The 16,699-nt window shown below is 42.1% G+C and overlaps 1 protein-coding gene across 10 annotated transcripts in view; it reads right to left on the bottom strand.

Annotated features, from left to right (window-relative positions):
• Positions 1 to 16,699, bottom strand: part of r3hdm2 (R3H domain containing 2) — a 272,705-nt gene that overhangs the window by 9,821 nt on the left and 246,185 nt on the right. For all 10 annotated transcript variants that reach the window (XM_072567272.1, XM_072567275.1, XM_072567278.1 and 7 more), the window contains 3 exons: positions 11,571 to 11,722; positions 7,514 to 7,614; positions 4,264 to 4,433 (listed from right to left, as the gene is read on the bottom strand). In XM_072567272.1, the coding sequence (XP_072423373.1) occupies positions 4,264 to 4,433; positions 7,514 to 7,614; positions 11,571 to 11,722 (423 nt within the window). The remainder of the gene's footprint in view (positions 1 to 4,263; positions 4,434 to 7,513; positions 7,615 to 11,570; positions 11,723 to 16,699) is intronic.

Genomic DNA, 16,699 nt, shown 5'->3' with positions numbered 1-16,699 from the left:
AACTCCCCGCATTGTAATGACATACCCTAAGAGAGGTGGCACTGTATATGTTTTAAATCTTCCAGCTTTCTCATTCCAGATAACTTCCTATACTCCAACCTACTCTAATTCTGTTCCGCAGATTTCCTTAATTTTTGCTAGTTTAATATCAAATCATAATATATTGAAAATGAAAAAGTGACCAACTTTAAAATGTGACTGAATTATCTCAGCGTCCCTCCACTTGTGCTGCTGTGGTAATGTCCATATCTTCGAGGCAGGAGACCAGAGTTCACCTACTCCAGAGTTATGGGATAACTCATCTGGACATGTTGATTAAAAATATCTACAATTATGTAAACGTCATGATAGCCTTTTATAAATATGGCACCCATCTGGTTCTGGGGAGTGTATCCACTAAAGCGGCATAAGGGCCTGTAGTATGTTGCTGCAGGCAGTGGAACCAGTCCCATTTCCTCATACCACAACATGAAGTCTCCCCCTCAGTATTGGCTTCCATGTATCTCCTGTATCTATCTATCTATGATTCCTACTGTACAACACTTTCAGATCAGAGTCACTGGCATAGCAAGCATATCACACATCGGGAAATACTATCAGAGATGTTAAACTTAACTGCTCACTACAAAAAGGTGCAAGGATTTAATGTTGAAAATTGAATCGTTGCACAAAAGCTGGAATGACTGGTAAATCTCCAGTTAGCAATGTCAGGTTGACTGAATGTGGGGTGCCAACACTGTGACCTGAATTGGTGACTTCATTGGCCAACATGGCACGAACCAAACTACAAAAAAAGGTTTTATGCTGCTGTAGGGGACAGCACGAATGACATCTCACAAAGGCAGCAATGTACTTTAACTAACCTGAGGTATATTATTTCACCATTTACTCAGTAATACAGCGAAGACTCAATTTTAAAAAAAAGGTGTGCAATAGCCTCCCGGTTTTCACAATTCCTAACGTATTATAAGCTGTCCCTTCCTGAGCGATGCTTCACTGAATAAACTATAGAGCTCACTCCAAAGGTGCAATATACTGTATCATTGACAACAAACTTCCAATACTGCCAGAAAAACAACTAACATGAAAATAATGACTTCATTTAAAGCATCAAGAGGAGAGGATTGTCAAAAATGTACTCCTTCAAGTTAATGCATTTATCTACTGGTTTTGTCATCATGATAAAACTATTCTCATTGACAGGGTTTGCAACATCAATAAAGATGAAGGTGGTTTCATTTTAGTAACTACCAAAAATACTTTCAGAACTGTTACAGTTCTCAATTATCATAAGGACTGAATAGCAGTGACTTGGAGGAGAAGTTAAATGCTCAAATTCCTGCACACAGTTTTATGTTATTTCAAATTAAATGTATTGCTAAAAGCTGATTTATCAACCAGCTGAGACACGTGGAAGCTTTGTAATCCCTTTGCCTTGAAACCAGAAGCTGAGAGTTCCAGGACTGGTTAGCCATTAGCAACAGAAAAAACATTTGATGTGTGGCTGAAGCAAGGTAATCATCTGCCTGCTCATCTTTTCAAAAGCTTTCCCACTATTTCTCAAAGGAGAAAAAAAAAGTGTGAAAGTAAAAACTGGAATGGGGGCGGGGGGGGGGGGGGTGGGTTGCAGAAGTATAATTTACAGATATATTTATGTACTGAATTAATTGAAAAAAAAATTTCAATATAGTCCCATATATCCAACCCTACCATAATGTCACATGAACTCATTGTGAAAAATAGTGCAAAAGATTTACTAGCAAAATAACATGGAACACAGAGAAACAATGGGATGTTTTTCTTGCTCCATTCCTTTATGCTGAGTATTTAGGAAATCAGAAAGCTTGGAACTCTTACATAAAATGTTTTTGATGTTTTTGATCAATTGTTTGTATTAATGTCAGTTTCAAATTTCTTTTGTTGACCAAAGGTATCAAGGGTTCTGAAATGAAAGTAGGGACACGGAATTCGGCTGCAAGTGAGCCATGATCTCACTGAATGGCAGAACAGGTTTGAGGAGTTAAAATGTCTACTTCTTACCTTAAAGTAAACCAAGCTAATTCAATTTGAAGCTAAAAGAATGCGTGTTGCCCTTCAGCTTCTCAATGCACCATCCACTGGCTGAAGAGGTATGAGAGTGACCTCTTTCTAGATTGCCTCTGAGTAAATAAGTGTACAGGAGTACACCACAGTTGGTATGGAAAGTTTACCTGCCATTCTCTCCCTTCAGGTGGAGAAGTACCTCATCTCCCCTTATAGCCAGACAACATCACAAATATAGCCTCTGAGAAATTTTACTGGAGCTATGGCTTATACTGTAGAAGACCAGTTAAAAATAATAGACTTCAGTAGCCCAGAAGATAAATGAAGCAAAACATAATTTCACAACGGTAGTGTGTTCTTTACAGGACAAAAGATGACTAATGTCAGGGCCATAGAATATGTCATATACAGCGTGAGTAAAAGTGTAGATATTGTTGCTGTCAAGTAAAAAGGACAGGAAAGCTGTTTGCTGCCATATTGGGCTGATTGAGAAGGGGAATAGTGACTAAACTTGACAATCAGAAAATGAAATACTTATTTGCTTCATTTTTAAAATGAAAGTTATATGGCTCTGTATACAGGAAGTCAAACTGAAGGGTGAAAATCCGGTGAAGGATCTCGTGGACCAGGGCAAACTGACATAATTTAGTCTCCTTTTCAAAGGCATAAAATGTGACCTTAATTTTATATTATAATAAATATCTACATCCCATTTACATTGGAAACCTTGTACTTAAAAATCTATCACAATGTGATTATACTCTCCCAATAATGGAGCACACAACAGACAGTGTATCTTTACTGAACATATCATCAAATATTACAAAATTGTTATAGCACAGGGGAACAAGTATTTGGCACATCACACCCGCACCATCTCTCCAATCACTTAGTGTCATTCTTCCATCTTCTCTCCATACTCCTGCACATTTGGGTGGCACGGTGGCACAGTGGTTAGCACTGCTGCCTCACAGCGCCAGAGACCCGGGTTCAATTCCCGCCTCAGGCGACTGACTGTGTGGAGTTTGCACGTCCTCCCCGTGTCTGCGTGGGTTTCCTCCGGGTGCTCCGGTTTCCTCCCACAGTCCAAAGATGTGCAGGTCAGGTGAATTGGCCATGATAAATTGCCTGTAGTGCTAGGTAAGGGGTAAATGTAGGGGTATGGGTGGGTTGCGCGTCGGTGTGGACTTGTTGGGCCGAAGGGCCTGTTTCCACACTGTAAGTAATCTAATTCTCCCTTTTCAAATCACTACCTAATTCCCTTTTGGATATCTCAACCGAACCTCCCTCCAGCATACTCTCAAGGAAGTGCATTCTTAAGCCCTTACGGCCTGAAATAGCTTTTCTTCAGATTGCTTTTGTTTCTTTTAGTCATTACTTTAAATCTATGCCCTCTTTTGCTTGATCCTTTCACAAGTGGGAACATTTTTCTCCTTATTTACTCTGTCCAGGTCGCTCATGATTTTGAATTCTTTGATCAGATTTTTTTTTCAGCCTTCTCATCTGCTGCTAAACGAAATTATTGCAACTTCCAAAAACACCAGTCTGGGAAGCAGCACTAGCAGGTGGTTAATGGCACAAAAAAGGTCTCTGCTTTCTTATTACAGTAAAAGTATAACTCTTATTTATTGATTTAAAAAGGAACAAATACAGAATCAAAATAAATGATCTAACGGAGACCATAAAGCGTAAATTTTAAGTTGTCGGCAATATCAGTGTAATTCAGGAGAGCCAGAGCCAAATAATTTTGGCTTCTTTAACTTGAAACATCAACTGAAAACTAAAATACTTTTCTATGTAACCTAGCATTGCTAACCTGACCCTCTTTCTTCTGTAGAGCTCTCACTATCCCATTTAGAAGTGGAGCGATCTTCTCAAATCTGGGATCTTAATCAGCTGAGAGTGCTTTTTTTCAGGAAGTCAGAAGTCCAGAATGAAAAGGCTAGCCTGGCCATTTTCAGGCCAGTCTCTGACATATAGAATATGAACACATACAGCCTCTGGTCAATGCATATACCCATCATTACACACATGGAGCATTTACGAGTATCTGATCGAGCAATTCAAGTGCTGCCGTGCAAGGCTTAGAATTTACTATCTCAAGATAATGTTGTCATTAGCACAATCAGGACAAACACAAGGCAAATGTCTCAGATAGGTAGCAGCATGAACCATATCACACGACTGTATCAAGTATAGAATTCAAGATGATCAGAGTACCTGTGTTGGGTTGTCAGGGCTGTAAAGTTCAGTGGGCTTCTGCCCTCGCTGCTCCACACTATAATATTTACATTGGTTCCACTGTGGTAACAAGGGAGGTTGAGGAGGCTGAGGACCATTAGGCACACTCAGTTGCATGACAACAACTCCATGACTGGGTGCTGGCACACCTGAGAATGGGGGGAGAAAAAGGTTCAGTCAACCTTCATGGAAAAAGTTGCACAGGAAGCTTCAATGTAATAGATCGTAACCAATTTCTACCAATTACCGGTTTGAGAACCTTAATTTAAAACATACTCACCTCTTGAAGAAGGGTCGGAAGATACTTGCTGTTGCAAAATATTATCCAAAAGGATCAGCCACAGAGTCATTCAAATGTAGTGAGTCAATTTTAATAGCATCCATGACCAAGTTATATTTGCAAACATTTTGGAAATCTAGTCATATCTTTATCTGTCCAAGTCAATAAATGGCCAACAAAAGTAATGGGAATAAAAGTAAAAACTTCAATATTGGACTTCCATAAATATAGATTTGTTTTAATTTTAATGGCCAATTTGAAAAGTCATCTTGCAGATAATCATAATTTCTTTTAAAAGTCAAACATTACATTAGACTGAACCTGAAACCGGAGAATTGACTCGACACAGACTAAAGCCTGCTTTCTGTGCTCAGTGAAAAAAATACCACCTTTTATAGTGCTGGTATATCGAGGCACATTTGGAACTGTTCAACATGATGCTTTCTTGACTATTAAGTTCAAGGGTCTGGTTACAGAACAAAAAGAACCGGTTGTAAAGATGCAGAAGGTCACAAAATGAAATACCGCTCATAAGCAACTCAAAGCCTGTTGGAAAGCAATAAGTTAAGGCTCCTCACCGCTGGAATATAAGATTGGTCAGGTTAGTCAAAAACTCAAGAATTACTGCAGTACCGCAAAACCTGTGGTGATTTGCAATTCAACGACGTAGCTCTTTCTCGCGACATGTGGCTGATTTGCGCATTAATAACCATGTGTGATTCACACACTTATTTATTCAACAAAGTCTGTCCTAGTATTAATTTGGTGCTGTCTTCAGGTAAAATCCAGTCAAAATTTAAAGTGAATTTAAGATTGCAATCATCCCAGCCTTAATTACAAAATATTTCCCAGCTGATCCATAACGAGTACTGGAGGGCATGCATATCTGCTCATCTTGATGGTGCATATCCCTCAGCAGATAATTAAACGGTTGCAGGTGCTGATGCCAGTGATTTATGCGTTCACATGATAGTATCTCAGAGACTTGCAGCCTAGATGCCAGAAACTACTTTGACAGCACTCATCTCAAGAATGTCAACAGATGACTTTAACTCTATTGCTTGTTGCCCAACATCAGTTTGGTTTCTCTGAACTTCAAGACATTAGTAAGCTCCAGTTTACCAGTGAGAAGGTTCCAATTACAGCAGTACTTCAGCTAAAAAGCTACTTGGATTGCAACTTCTGCATTTATTAAGGTTATATTTTATACTGTATTCAGGAATATTCACCTTTTCAGGAAAAATCCAAAGGAACTCAATTCAACGAAAATAGAATTCCGCCCTTTCCCTCTTTATTGCCAAACAAAGTTCTACTGCATACTTCAGAGTAGCATTTAGCAGGAAGGGTGTACACAGTCTATCTTGTGAACTTCTCCACAACCTGAATGATTGCCATGAGGGAGAGGCGAGAACTGCCTCTGAAACACCTTTCTCAGTCACCCACTCCTACTGTGAGAAGCCTGGTTAATGCAACAGGCAGACCCTAATATTTTAAAGCTGTAACCATCTGGATAAGTAAGGAATGCCACACTGTACCACAGGACTGCTTCAGATAGAGTCAAACTCACTTCTTCTAAGTTAGGGTCAGTTGTGAAACATTCCTAATAACCATAAATATATACACAGTTTGCCCCTCAATTTTGTTCAGTGACTCTTAGTTCCACCCAAAAGTGTGCCATTTGATTTATGCAGTCTTTTCCTCTGGCAGCCCAATTAACCACCCACAGCACTGTCAAACTCTTGGTTTACTTCCTCAGAAACCTCTTTTTAGAAGCTTTGCTTGTATATTATTTCAATATAAATGCAGTATTCCTCTATGTCAGAGCAACTAATTGTCATTGGAGCCAAGACAGAAATTGCTGGAAAAACTCAGCGGATCTGGCAACTGTGACCTGAGTTAATGTTTCGGGTCCTGTGACTTTTCTTTAGACTTCATCGGACCCAAAACCTTAACTGTTTTTCTCTCTCTCTCTCCACACATACCTGCTGAGTTTCTCTAGCAATTTATATTTATACTTCTGATTTGCAGCATCCACAGTTCTTTTTTTTTGTCACTGGAGCTAGCTTAGCAGAAAACTATCTATCTGCACTGTTTGAAGTAGGGATGCAAACATTTTGGATCTCTCAACTCAGAAATAATTTCTCTTGCCACAGCTATCTCTGGATTAGCAAAATTCTGCTGTACAAGCAGTTCTTCACCCTTTAATTGCACAAACAGTAGGTTAGGCCTGATAGTTATGCTGAGGGAGGAAGAGTATGGGGGAAGCTGAAGAATCCAGCAGCCCAGAGACATGGAGGCCCAAATGAACTTCACAACAGGATTTCTACTATCAGTTTACTGAGTTTATTGCTCAGTGGTCTATCCATCAGTCATTAGTAGACAGGAGTTAATATTGAGACTTTAATCTTTGACTTCAGGGATATGTAATCTGTCAGGTTTTTTTTGAAACATACCCATGTTTGTTTGTTGTCACCAGATTTTTATTATCCTTTGAACTGTCTGTTCGCGTAGTAATGACAGAAAGTACAGCTTAAAACACTCCATTATAAAATCACACAACTTAAGAACCACAGCCTGAGCCTGATAACTGGGTCTTTCCGCCCAAACTAATTTCCTAAACTAATGGATTGCTCTGAATTGGCATTTCAGCCAGAAAACTATTCTAACGTCGACCATTTTGACTCATCGCAAATGCATTTCTTCCTGACTTTCAATTAATCACAAATTTTGCTTTTGCAGCCAAAATCAGACCAGAAAAACCTCCCATTGTATAAATCATGCTTTTTTTAATGCCAATTATGCTTAGTATAAATAGGACCGGAGAAATTAGGAGCACATACATGCCTTTCACAGATGCCCTGTCAAAATGCGAGCAACTGAAAGCTGCTGATGCTTTGCCAAGTTGGTATGTGCTAATCTGAACATGTGCGAGAGTAAATTTGCACTAACCTGTATATTGTTGCTGCATTTGCGCTGGGTTACAAGGAGAGGGAGACTGAGGCATCTGGTACTGCTCTGGACCAGGTGGCTGAAGGAATCCAACCGATTGGCTGAAAAAGTTTTGCCCAGTTTAGTTTTATACACAGCAGCTACACAGATCAACTCACACAAATTTATATAATTAAAAGTTTTGCATCTAGCGCGTGTGCGTAGTGTCACACCTGAAAGTGTGGCCTCTGAGGAGTCACACTTTAAATGTGTCACACCTCAGAGCATCACACCTACAAAGCGTCACATGTGCATAGCGGCACAAAAAAAGCCCACAACTCGCTCAAATAACCACTTATCTGTTAATGTTACCAAAAATATAATTGAATAACTATGAACAAACGGAGTTAAAAAAAATTCCAATGAGGAACAAGTAACCAGCAGAAAACCGAGCAATCAAATTCCTCAATTTTTTTCCCCCAATGTCACTTTTAATGAACTAGCATGTGCCACAAGAGCAATCAAATAAATCCAGAGTCATCTTTTCACACTGTTTTCAGCTACCTTGTTCACTCTTCACTTCATATAGCTAGCAATAATATCTATGGAATAACCCCAAAAGGAATTTGGGAATAAAAGTTCACTAAACTTACCTATTAAATTAATTACTTAATGACAGAAAGGGCGCACAGCAAGTTCCTCTTGGCAGCTTTATTGCCTAGGGCCTGAATTACAAATTGCACCTCAGATGCTGGGGGCTGCCATTTACGACGCAATTCTGTGAGCAAGAGAGATGCATTACAGGAGTTGGTTTTTCACCAACTCCTGCAGAACTTCAGACAAGAATGTGCTCCAAGCAGGGCGCAGAAAAACATTGATGGAAAAACCAGTGACATGCAAATGTACATCTGTGATAAGAGCAGCATCGTGGGATTTGTGGTTTTCACTCTTTTCCTGTGAAATTATAACGTCCAGAGAGTATCAATCAAGGCAAGCCATTTCATATCAGACAAGACAACATTTTCCAATCATAACTGAAGTTGGATTAGAAGGAAGAAAATACTAAGTGCTAAACTAAACTAAAACTAAACAGGTTGTTAAATAAAAAAAAGAAAGTGACAATGTTGTCCTGTCTCCTTAATAGGGCCTGATGTTTGTGCGAGAGCTTGAAGAAAGGGGAATGTTTGAGACAGTTTGGATATTGTGGCACCTGTCAGTTAGAACCAGACTACAGCAAATGACCACTACCTAATTCACCGATCATTATAGACTTGTGAATGTACAGATATACCTGCTGCAGGATTCCATTCACACCAGCTTCAGCAAGAACCAAAAAAGCATGATAAAATATTTGCCTGCCTTGTATGTTCATCATGCAAGTAACTGAGGTAATGCAGCAAAAGTTTTGAGGAGGAAATAAAAAACAACTTGCATGTTACTATTAAAAAAATCCCAATATGCTTGCCAGAAGAACAATCAAATGAAAAAGTTAAAGAAAGGGTTTTATAGAGAAGGGCAGACCAAAATCTTGGTCAAGTTAGTTTCAAGAAGTGTCTTAAAACAGGAGAGATGAAGAGACAAACGGATTTAGGGAAGGAACTTTCAAACATGGAACCTAGGTAGTTAAAGACAAGTCTACATACAGTGGGGCAAAGGAGGTCGGGCACGGGAAATGCACAAGAGGCCAAAACCAGAGAAATGGAAAATGCATTGGGGCTTTGGGACTGCAGGTGGTTATAAAATTTGGTCTGGAGAAAGCCATGAAGAAAACGAAACAGAAAGAGAAGACTTTTAAATCGGAGAGATTGGGAGGCAGAAGCTAATGTTGAGGAGGTGGCACTGGCAAGCACACTGGTAGGGTGGCACTGGCAAGCACACTGGTAGGGTGGCACTGGCAAGCACACTGGTAGGGTGGCACTGGCAAGCACACTGGTAGGGTGGCACTGGCAAGCACACTGGTAGGGTGGCACTGGCAAGCACACTGGTAGGGTGGCACTGGCACACGATAGAATACAAGTTTTAGATAAGCTGAAATTTAAGAAGATAAGAAAACTAGCCAGGAAAATATTAGAAGTATTTGACCCTGGAGGTGACAACAGTGTGAATAAGGCTTTCAGCAGCGTATGAGCTAGGGAGGGCCAGAGATGAACAAGTAATTCAGGACTGAATAGGATGCAGAGGTTGCAGTCTGGGACTGTAACTGAAGAGAGGGGTTGGATTGATGTCTACAAAATTTCTGGCGAGACCAAAGAGAATGGCTACAATTTTTCAGTGCTTACTGAGAGTAACATGTTGCTCAACAAAAACAATTCAAGATGCAGGAAGAGGCAGTGGATACATTGAGAGATGTGGTGGGAAAATGGAGCTGGGGTATCATCAGTGTACACATAGAAGCTGACCTCATGCCTGTAATAATATTGTCAACAGACACAGCATGTAGATGGGGAAGTTGGGATGGGTGGGGAGGGTGACTGCTTATGCTATCTTAAAATCTATAAATTCTACTGTACATGCTGCAGGAAAATAATATTTTAAGGTGTAGTAAGTTTTATAAAATGGCTGATAAAAAAAATTACCATGCCAGCATGAGTACAGTGTACAATATTTTTACCTCATCAGTCATGATATATTGCTGCAGTAAAGTTGTTGCATTACAGCGATGCGCGAACTGCTATTGCATTCATGCTGAATTGGAACTAGTAAGAATTAAAGAGCACAGTTCAGGTCCAGGAACACTTGTGACCAACATCACAGGAGATTTCCTCGCACTCTCAAAAAAAATCACACACAAGGATAATAAGTACGAGACACTTGAAGCAAGTCTTTATGTAAACGCTTTTATGTTTTTCCAATGTTATGTTGCCCTTTATTGCTTTTCCATATCTCAATTAAATTCCTTCAATTGGCAAGATCAAGACCACATTCATTCTGTCATCGCACTACCTCTCTGCTCCTCAGGAGAACATGTGATTTGGCTAAGTTATGTTGTTCAAACTGAGATTTGAACCTGCAATGCAGGGGAGCATCTCCATTGCTTGGCCAACACGAGTTCATAAGCTAACGCTTTGTATGTGCCCCTGGGCACATTTCAAGAAAAGCACAGACTAGATTCAAAAATAGTTTGATATCTTCGGGAGAAATCTTCACAAGGACTGTATGGTATCTGAAGAATAAGTACATGTCACAAGAATTTGCATTTACATATGGCATGTTTACATAGTGCTGGTAGAGTACACAAGGAGTAATGAGAATTTAGATTTTTAGAGCAGTTGAATTTCACCATCAGTGGGTAAATCACTCCGATAAGATCATCTGCACTGAATGAGCCTTCAAGAATGAACTTCAAATTACTCAGTAGAACTCACTTTCAATAGGCCAAGCATCACACATTCAAATAGAGAACATCCTAAACATGCTTCACTCATGTGCTTGTGAGAAGGTTACACTGTGCTAGACAGGAAAGATTCACTTTCTTGCTGCTAGTAGCAAAAGCTATGTTAGGCTGATTGTTTGAGGGTGGGGGTGGGGGGAGGTGGGGAATGCTTCGCTTTTCATCGAGTTGAACTGGACTGTAGACTCGGTCCTCTACAACTGCAAAGCTGGTCATGACACTTGTGATTGCCTGGAACGGTTGAGTGCAGGGCTTGAGCAGAATGAGTACCCTTCTACCTGCAGCGTCTCTGCGGCATTTATCTGGTTTTGGAACGGTCTGTTTATGGAGCTGCTGCATTCTATACGAAATGCTTTTTTGCGCTGGTCCTTGTGCATTTTTGCTGCAAGGAGTCTACGTTTATATCTCTTACCATTCCTCCGCCATTCACTGAGGGCTTAGTTAGCTTTAATTCCCAGGCACTGCTGCAGACTCTCTGTGCTGATCAGCTTTACTTCATTAATAAATACAGAAGTTACACTGTAGTGTAAAAGAAATGGTCACATTCAAAGTACTTCCCCAAAGTCATTGTGATTGTAGATTACACAGATTCAAAATTAGAGTGGAAATTATATTCCTTGTGTGACACTGTGCTTTCTAAAACAAGATCTCTTAACTAGATGCATTGATGATGTAACAGTCTCTTACCTTGTGCTATTTTGCTGGGATGGTGGAATTACGCTGTAATATACTGGCACTCCTCCGGCAGGTAATGTTCCCTGGACAGACTGACTGGGTACCATGACAGGTTGCTGGTAGGTCTGTTGTACAACTACTTGAGAATCACTGGACATTGGCACCTGTATAATAACAGATCAATTGAGAGACAGAGAAAAATAAACCATTTCTGGGTTGACTATCCAAAAACTTAAAACAAGGATTTGAAGCTGTTTGCTTCCACCAATAAATGAGAAATAAAGAACCAATTCCTCCAGCCAGCTAGAATAAGCACTAAAACAAAATAGAAAAAATATACTGTGGACACTAGAGATCTGAACTAAAAACAGAAAGTAAACACTCAGCAGGTATGGCAGAATCTTGCAGAAAACTAAAGGGGGGCTTTTATGGAGCTTTCAAGTTGGAAGGCTGGTGCCTGGGGATAATTAATCTGACAGGATGAGAAATTTTGATTTCCCGATGATTGGTTGAGACGCAGAGATATACTCAGTGATGTGTTTGTGTCGAGCAGTCCCACCAGCCTGTGGCAGGTTCCTACTTGTAATACATTTGCATGTCATGAATATTCATCAACATGTAGTCATTTTTAATAAGGTCAGGGTGAATGCGAAACCTGTAGTACCTGTTTCACAGTCGGTTCAAAATGGGTGAGCTGTCAGTTTTGTGAAACTTTTGCAAGGTCAGCAGTTTTTAGTGTTTCACTCTACGGCACAAGAGAGAGGAGCAGGAGAACGGCAGCTTGCATGGAGGCTCAGGACCAGAACTGGAGCAATGAAGCTGGAAGAGCCCTGGGGGAGCGAGGTCAGTTTGTCAAGTTAAGAAAATGAGGAGCCAAATGGACAGTGTCAGTACCACCTGATGTGTGTCACATTCCTGGAAAGGTGAACTGTAACTAGTGGGGTGCCACAGGGTTCAATTCTCAGACTCCTACTACTTACAATCTACATAAGATAAATGACCTGCAAGTAGGGACAGAGTGCAACACAGCAACATTTGCGGATGATACCAAAATACGTGGGAAAACAGGCAGCAAGGAGGAGATAAAGAATTTATAGATGGATATTGATAGGCTTGGAGAACAGTCCAGAATCTGGCAGATGGATCTCCTCTGCCTGTGGGAACTGATGATGTGGAGGTGCCAGTGTTGGACTGGGATGGACAAAGTTAGAAGGTAAAAACAATGACTGCAGATGCTGGAAACCAGATTCTGGATTAGTGGTGCTGGAAGAGCACAGCAGTTCAGTCAGCATCCGAGGAGCAGGAAAATCGACGTTTCAGGAAGTCACACGATACCAGGCTATAGTCCACCAAGTAAAGCAGTGCTCTGAAAGCTTGTGATCTCAAATAAACCTGTTAGACGATAACCTGGTGTTCTGTGACTTCTGACTTTGCTGGAACTGAAAGAGCTAGAACCTTCTCTAACAGTGGGTGTATTTCCTATTTTTGCTTTAATGTGGATAAATGCGAGGTTATCCATTTTAGCCAGAAAAATAAAAAGGCAAATTATTATTTAAATGGGAAGCAGATTCAAAGTGCATCAGTGCAGAGGGATCGGGATGTCTCTGTGTATGAATTGCAGAAAGTATGCAGGTGCCATATGTAATAAGGCAAATGGAATCCTGGCATTTGTTGCAAAGGACTTTTATAAAAAAGTAAAGAAGTGTTGCTACAATTATATAAGGCGTTGGTGAGTGCACATCTGGAATATTGTGTCCAGTTTTGGTCTTCTTACTTGAAGGAGGATGTGGTGGCACTGGGGGCAGTTCAGAGGAGGTTCACCAGGTTGATTCCAAGGATGAAAGGGCTGTTGTACAAGGAGCAGTTGAATTGCCTGGACTTCTACTCGCTGGAGTTCAGAAAAATGAGGTGGGATCTGCTTGAGATATAGAAAATGCTAAAGGGGATTGATAAGATGGACATTGAACAGATGTCTCGAATAAGACATCATAGATATAGACTGAGTGGAGGCTGGTTCAGAACTGAGATATGGAGAAACTATTTCTCTCAGAGGGTTGTGTATCTGTGGAGCTCACTACCCCAAAGTGGGACAGAATCAATCTAAAAATTCAAAAAAGAAACAGCTATAATGAAAAGCAGGACAAAGGGCTATGGGGAGCAGGCAGGAGAGTAGAGTTGAGACCAGGATAAAATCAGCCATGATCATGTGAAATGGCAGAGTAGGCTTGAAGGGCTGAATTACCTCCTCCTGCTCCTAATTCCTATGTTCCTATGTGTCCAACTCAGGGTGATAATGAACAAGAGTCCCGACAAAGCTCTGAGCTCACTGGCAACATTTTGAAGATCCAGTCAGCGAACTTGAATGACATCTTTCATAATGCATAGAACAGAGAGCCAGCTGAACCTGCACGTTCAGTCCCATTCCACTGAATGGAGAGTATAACACTGGACACTAACATGAACATTCAATAAAGAGTGAATGCAAAACCAAACCATTGTTCCTTCCCCAATGTCTCAAACTCCCCTGTAAACAATTAATATGCAAGAACTGAGATGAGTCCGTTCGCTTCCTAAGCTAGCCTCAACAAATACTGATGATGCACACAGAAATAAAATGAATCCAATATAACATGAAACATCTACAGGTCAAAATTAATTTTGAACTAACATATGTTTCGTTTGAACAAGTTATTGAGAATGAAGTTGGGAAGGGAGGTCATGGCCGAGATGCATAGTCTATTTGATCAGGAGACTTTAACAGGCCACCAACAGCTACTTTCACCAATGAAAACGTTTTGCAAATACTAAATTGAATGTGGTTTTCCGTATATACCACTGGCATTATGAATTTTAATAAAATTTGGAAAAGGCAAAAGATAAAGCAGATAGAGGACACTGGCTCCCCGTTTAATCAGTACGGGACACTGGCCCCCTGTTTAATCTACATGGGACACTGGCCCCCCGTTTAATCAACACGGGACACTGGTTCCCCCTTTTAACCAACACGGGACACTGGCTCCCCATTTAATCAGAACGGGACACTGGCTCCCCGTTTAATCAACACGGGACACTGTCTCCCTGTTTAATCAGTACGGGACACTGGCTCCCTGTTTAATCAACACGGGACACTGGCCCCCAGTTTAATCAACACGGGACACTGGCTCCCCGTTTAATCATTACGGGACACTGGCTCCCCGTTTAACCAACACGGGACACTGGCCCCCCGTTTAATCAACACGGGACACTGGCTCCCCGTTTAATCAGTACGGGACACTGGCTCCCTGTTTAATCAACACGGGACACTGGCCCCCAGTTTAATCAACACGGGACACTGGCTCCCCGTTTAATCATTACGGGACACTGGCTCCCCGTTTAACCAACACGGGACACTGGCCCCCCGTTTAATCAACACGGGACACTGGCTCCCCGTTTAATCAACACGGGACACTGGCTCCCCGTTTAATCAGTACGGGACACTGGCTCCCTGTTTAATCAACACGGGACACTGGCCCCCAGTTTAATCAACACGGGACACTGGCTCCCCGTTTAATCATTACGGGACACTGGCTCCCCGTTTAACCAACACGGGACACTGGCCCCCCGTTTAATCAACACGGGACAATGGCTCCCCGTTTAACCAACACGGGACACTGGCCCCCCGTTTAATCAGTACGGGACACTGGCTCCCCGTTTAATCAACACGGGACACTGGCTCCCTGTTTAATCAACACGGGACACTGGCCCCCTGTTTAATCAGTCCGGGACACTGGCCCCCTGTTTAATCAGTCCGGGACACTGGCCCCCTGTTTAATCAGTACGGGACACTGGCTCCCTGTTTAATCAACACGGGACACTGGCCCCCCGTTTAATCAACACGGGACACTGGCTCCCCGTTTAATCAGTACGGGACACTGGCTCCCCGTTTAATCAGTACGGGACACTGGCTCCCCGTTTAATCAACACGGGACACTGGCCCCCCGTTTAATCAGTCCGGGACACTGGCCCCCCGTTTAATCAACACGGGACACTGGCTCCCCGTTTAACCAACACGGGACACTGGCTCCCCGTTTAATCAACACGGGACACTGGCTCCCCGTTTAATCAGTACGGGACACTGGCTCCCCGTTTAATCACCACGGGACACTGGCTCCCTGTTTAATCAGTACGGGACACTGGCCCCCCGTTTAATCAACACGGGACACTGGCTCCCCGTTTAATCAGTACGGGACACTGGCTCCCCGTTTAATCAGTACGGGACACTGGCTCCCCGTTTAATCAGTACGGGACACTGGCTCCCCGTTTAATCAGTACGGGACACTGGCCCACTGTTTAATCAACACGGGACACTGGCTCCCCGTTTAATCAACACGGGACACTGGCTCCCCGTTTAATCAACACGGGACACTGGCTCCCCGTTTAATCAACACGGGACACTGGCTCCCCGTTTAATCAACACGGGACACTGGCCCCCAGTTTAATCAGTACGGGACACTGGCTCCCCGTTTAATCAGTACGGGACACTGGCCCCCTGTTTAATCAACACGGGACACTGGCTCCCCGTTTAATCAACACGGGACACTGGCTCCCAGTTTAATCAACACGGGGCACTGGCTCCCCGTTTAATCAGTACGGGAAACTGGCTCCCCGTTTAATCAGTACGGGACACTGGCTCCCCGTTTAATCAACACGGGACACTGGCCCCCTGTTTAATCAGTCCGGGACACTGGCCCCCCGTTTAATGACTTAGATGAGGGAGTCGAAGGGTGGGTCAGTAAATTTCCAGATGATACAAAGATAGGTGGAGTTGTGGACAGTGAGGAGGGCTGTTGTCGGCTGCAGAGGGACTTAGATATGATGCAGAGCTGGGCTGAGGAGTGGCAGATGGAGTTCAACCCTGCCAAGTGTGAGGTTGTCCATTTTGGAAGAACAAATAAGAATGCGGAATATAGGGTTAATGGTAGGGTTCTTGGTCAGGTGGAGGAACAGAGGGATCTTGGGGTCTATGTACATAGATCTTTGAAGGTTGCCACTCAGGTGGATAGAGTTTGTAAGAAGGCCTATGGAGTATTATCGTTCATTAGCAGAGGGATTGAATTCAAGAGTCGTGAAGTGATGTTGCAGCTGTACAGGACTTTGGTTAG

Source organism: Chiloscyllium punctatum, chromosome X (genome assembly GCF_047496795.1).
Source record: "Chiloscyllium punctatum isolate Juve2018m chromosome X, sChiPun1.3, whole genome shotgun sequence".
Lineage (NCBI taxonomy): Eukaryota > Metazoa > Chordata > Chondrichthyes > Orectolobiformes > Hemiscylliidae > Chiloscyllium > Chiloscyllium punctatum.
Note: the sequence above shows the minus strand (reverse complement) of the source record. Positions and strands in the feature narration are given on the sequence as shown.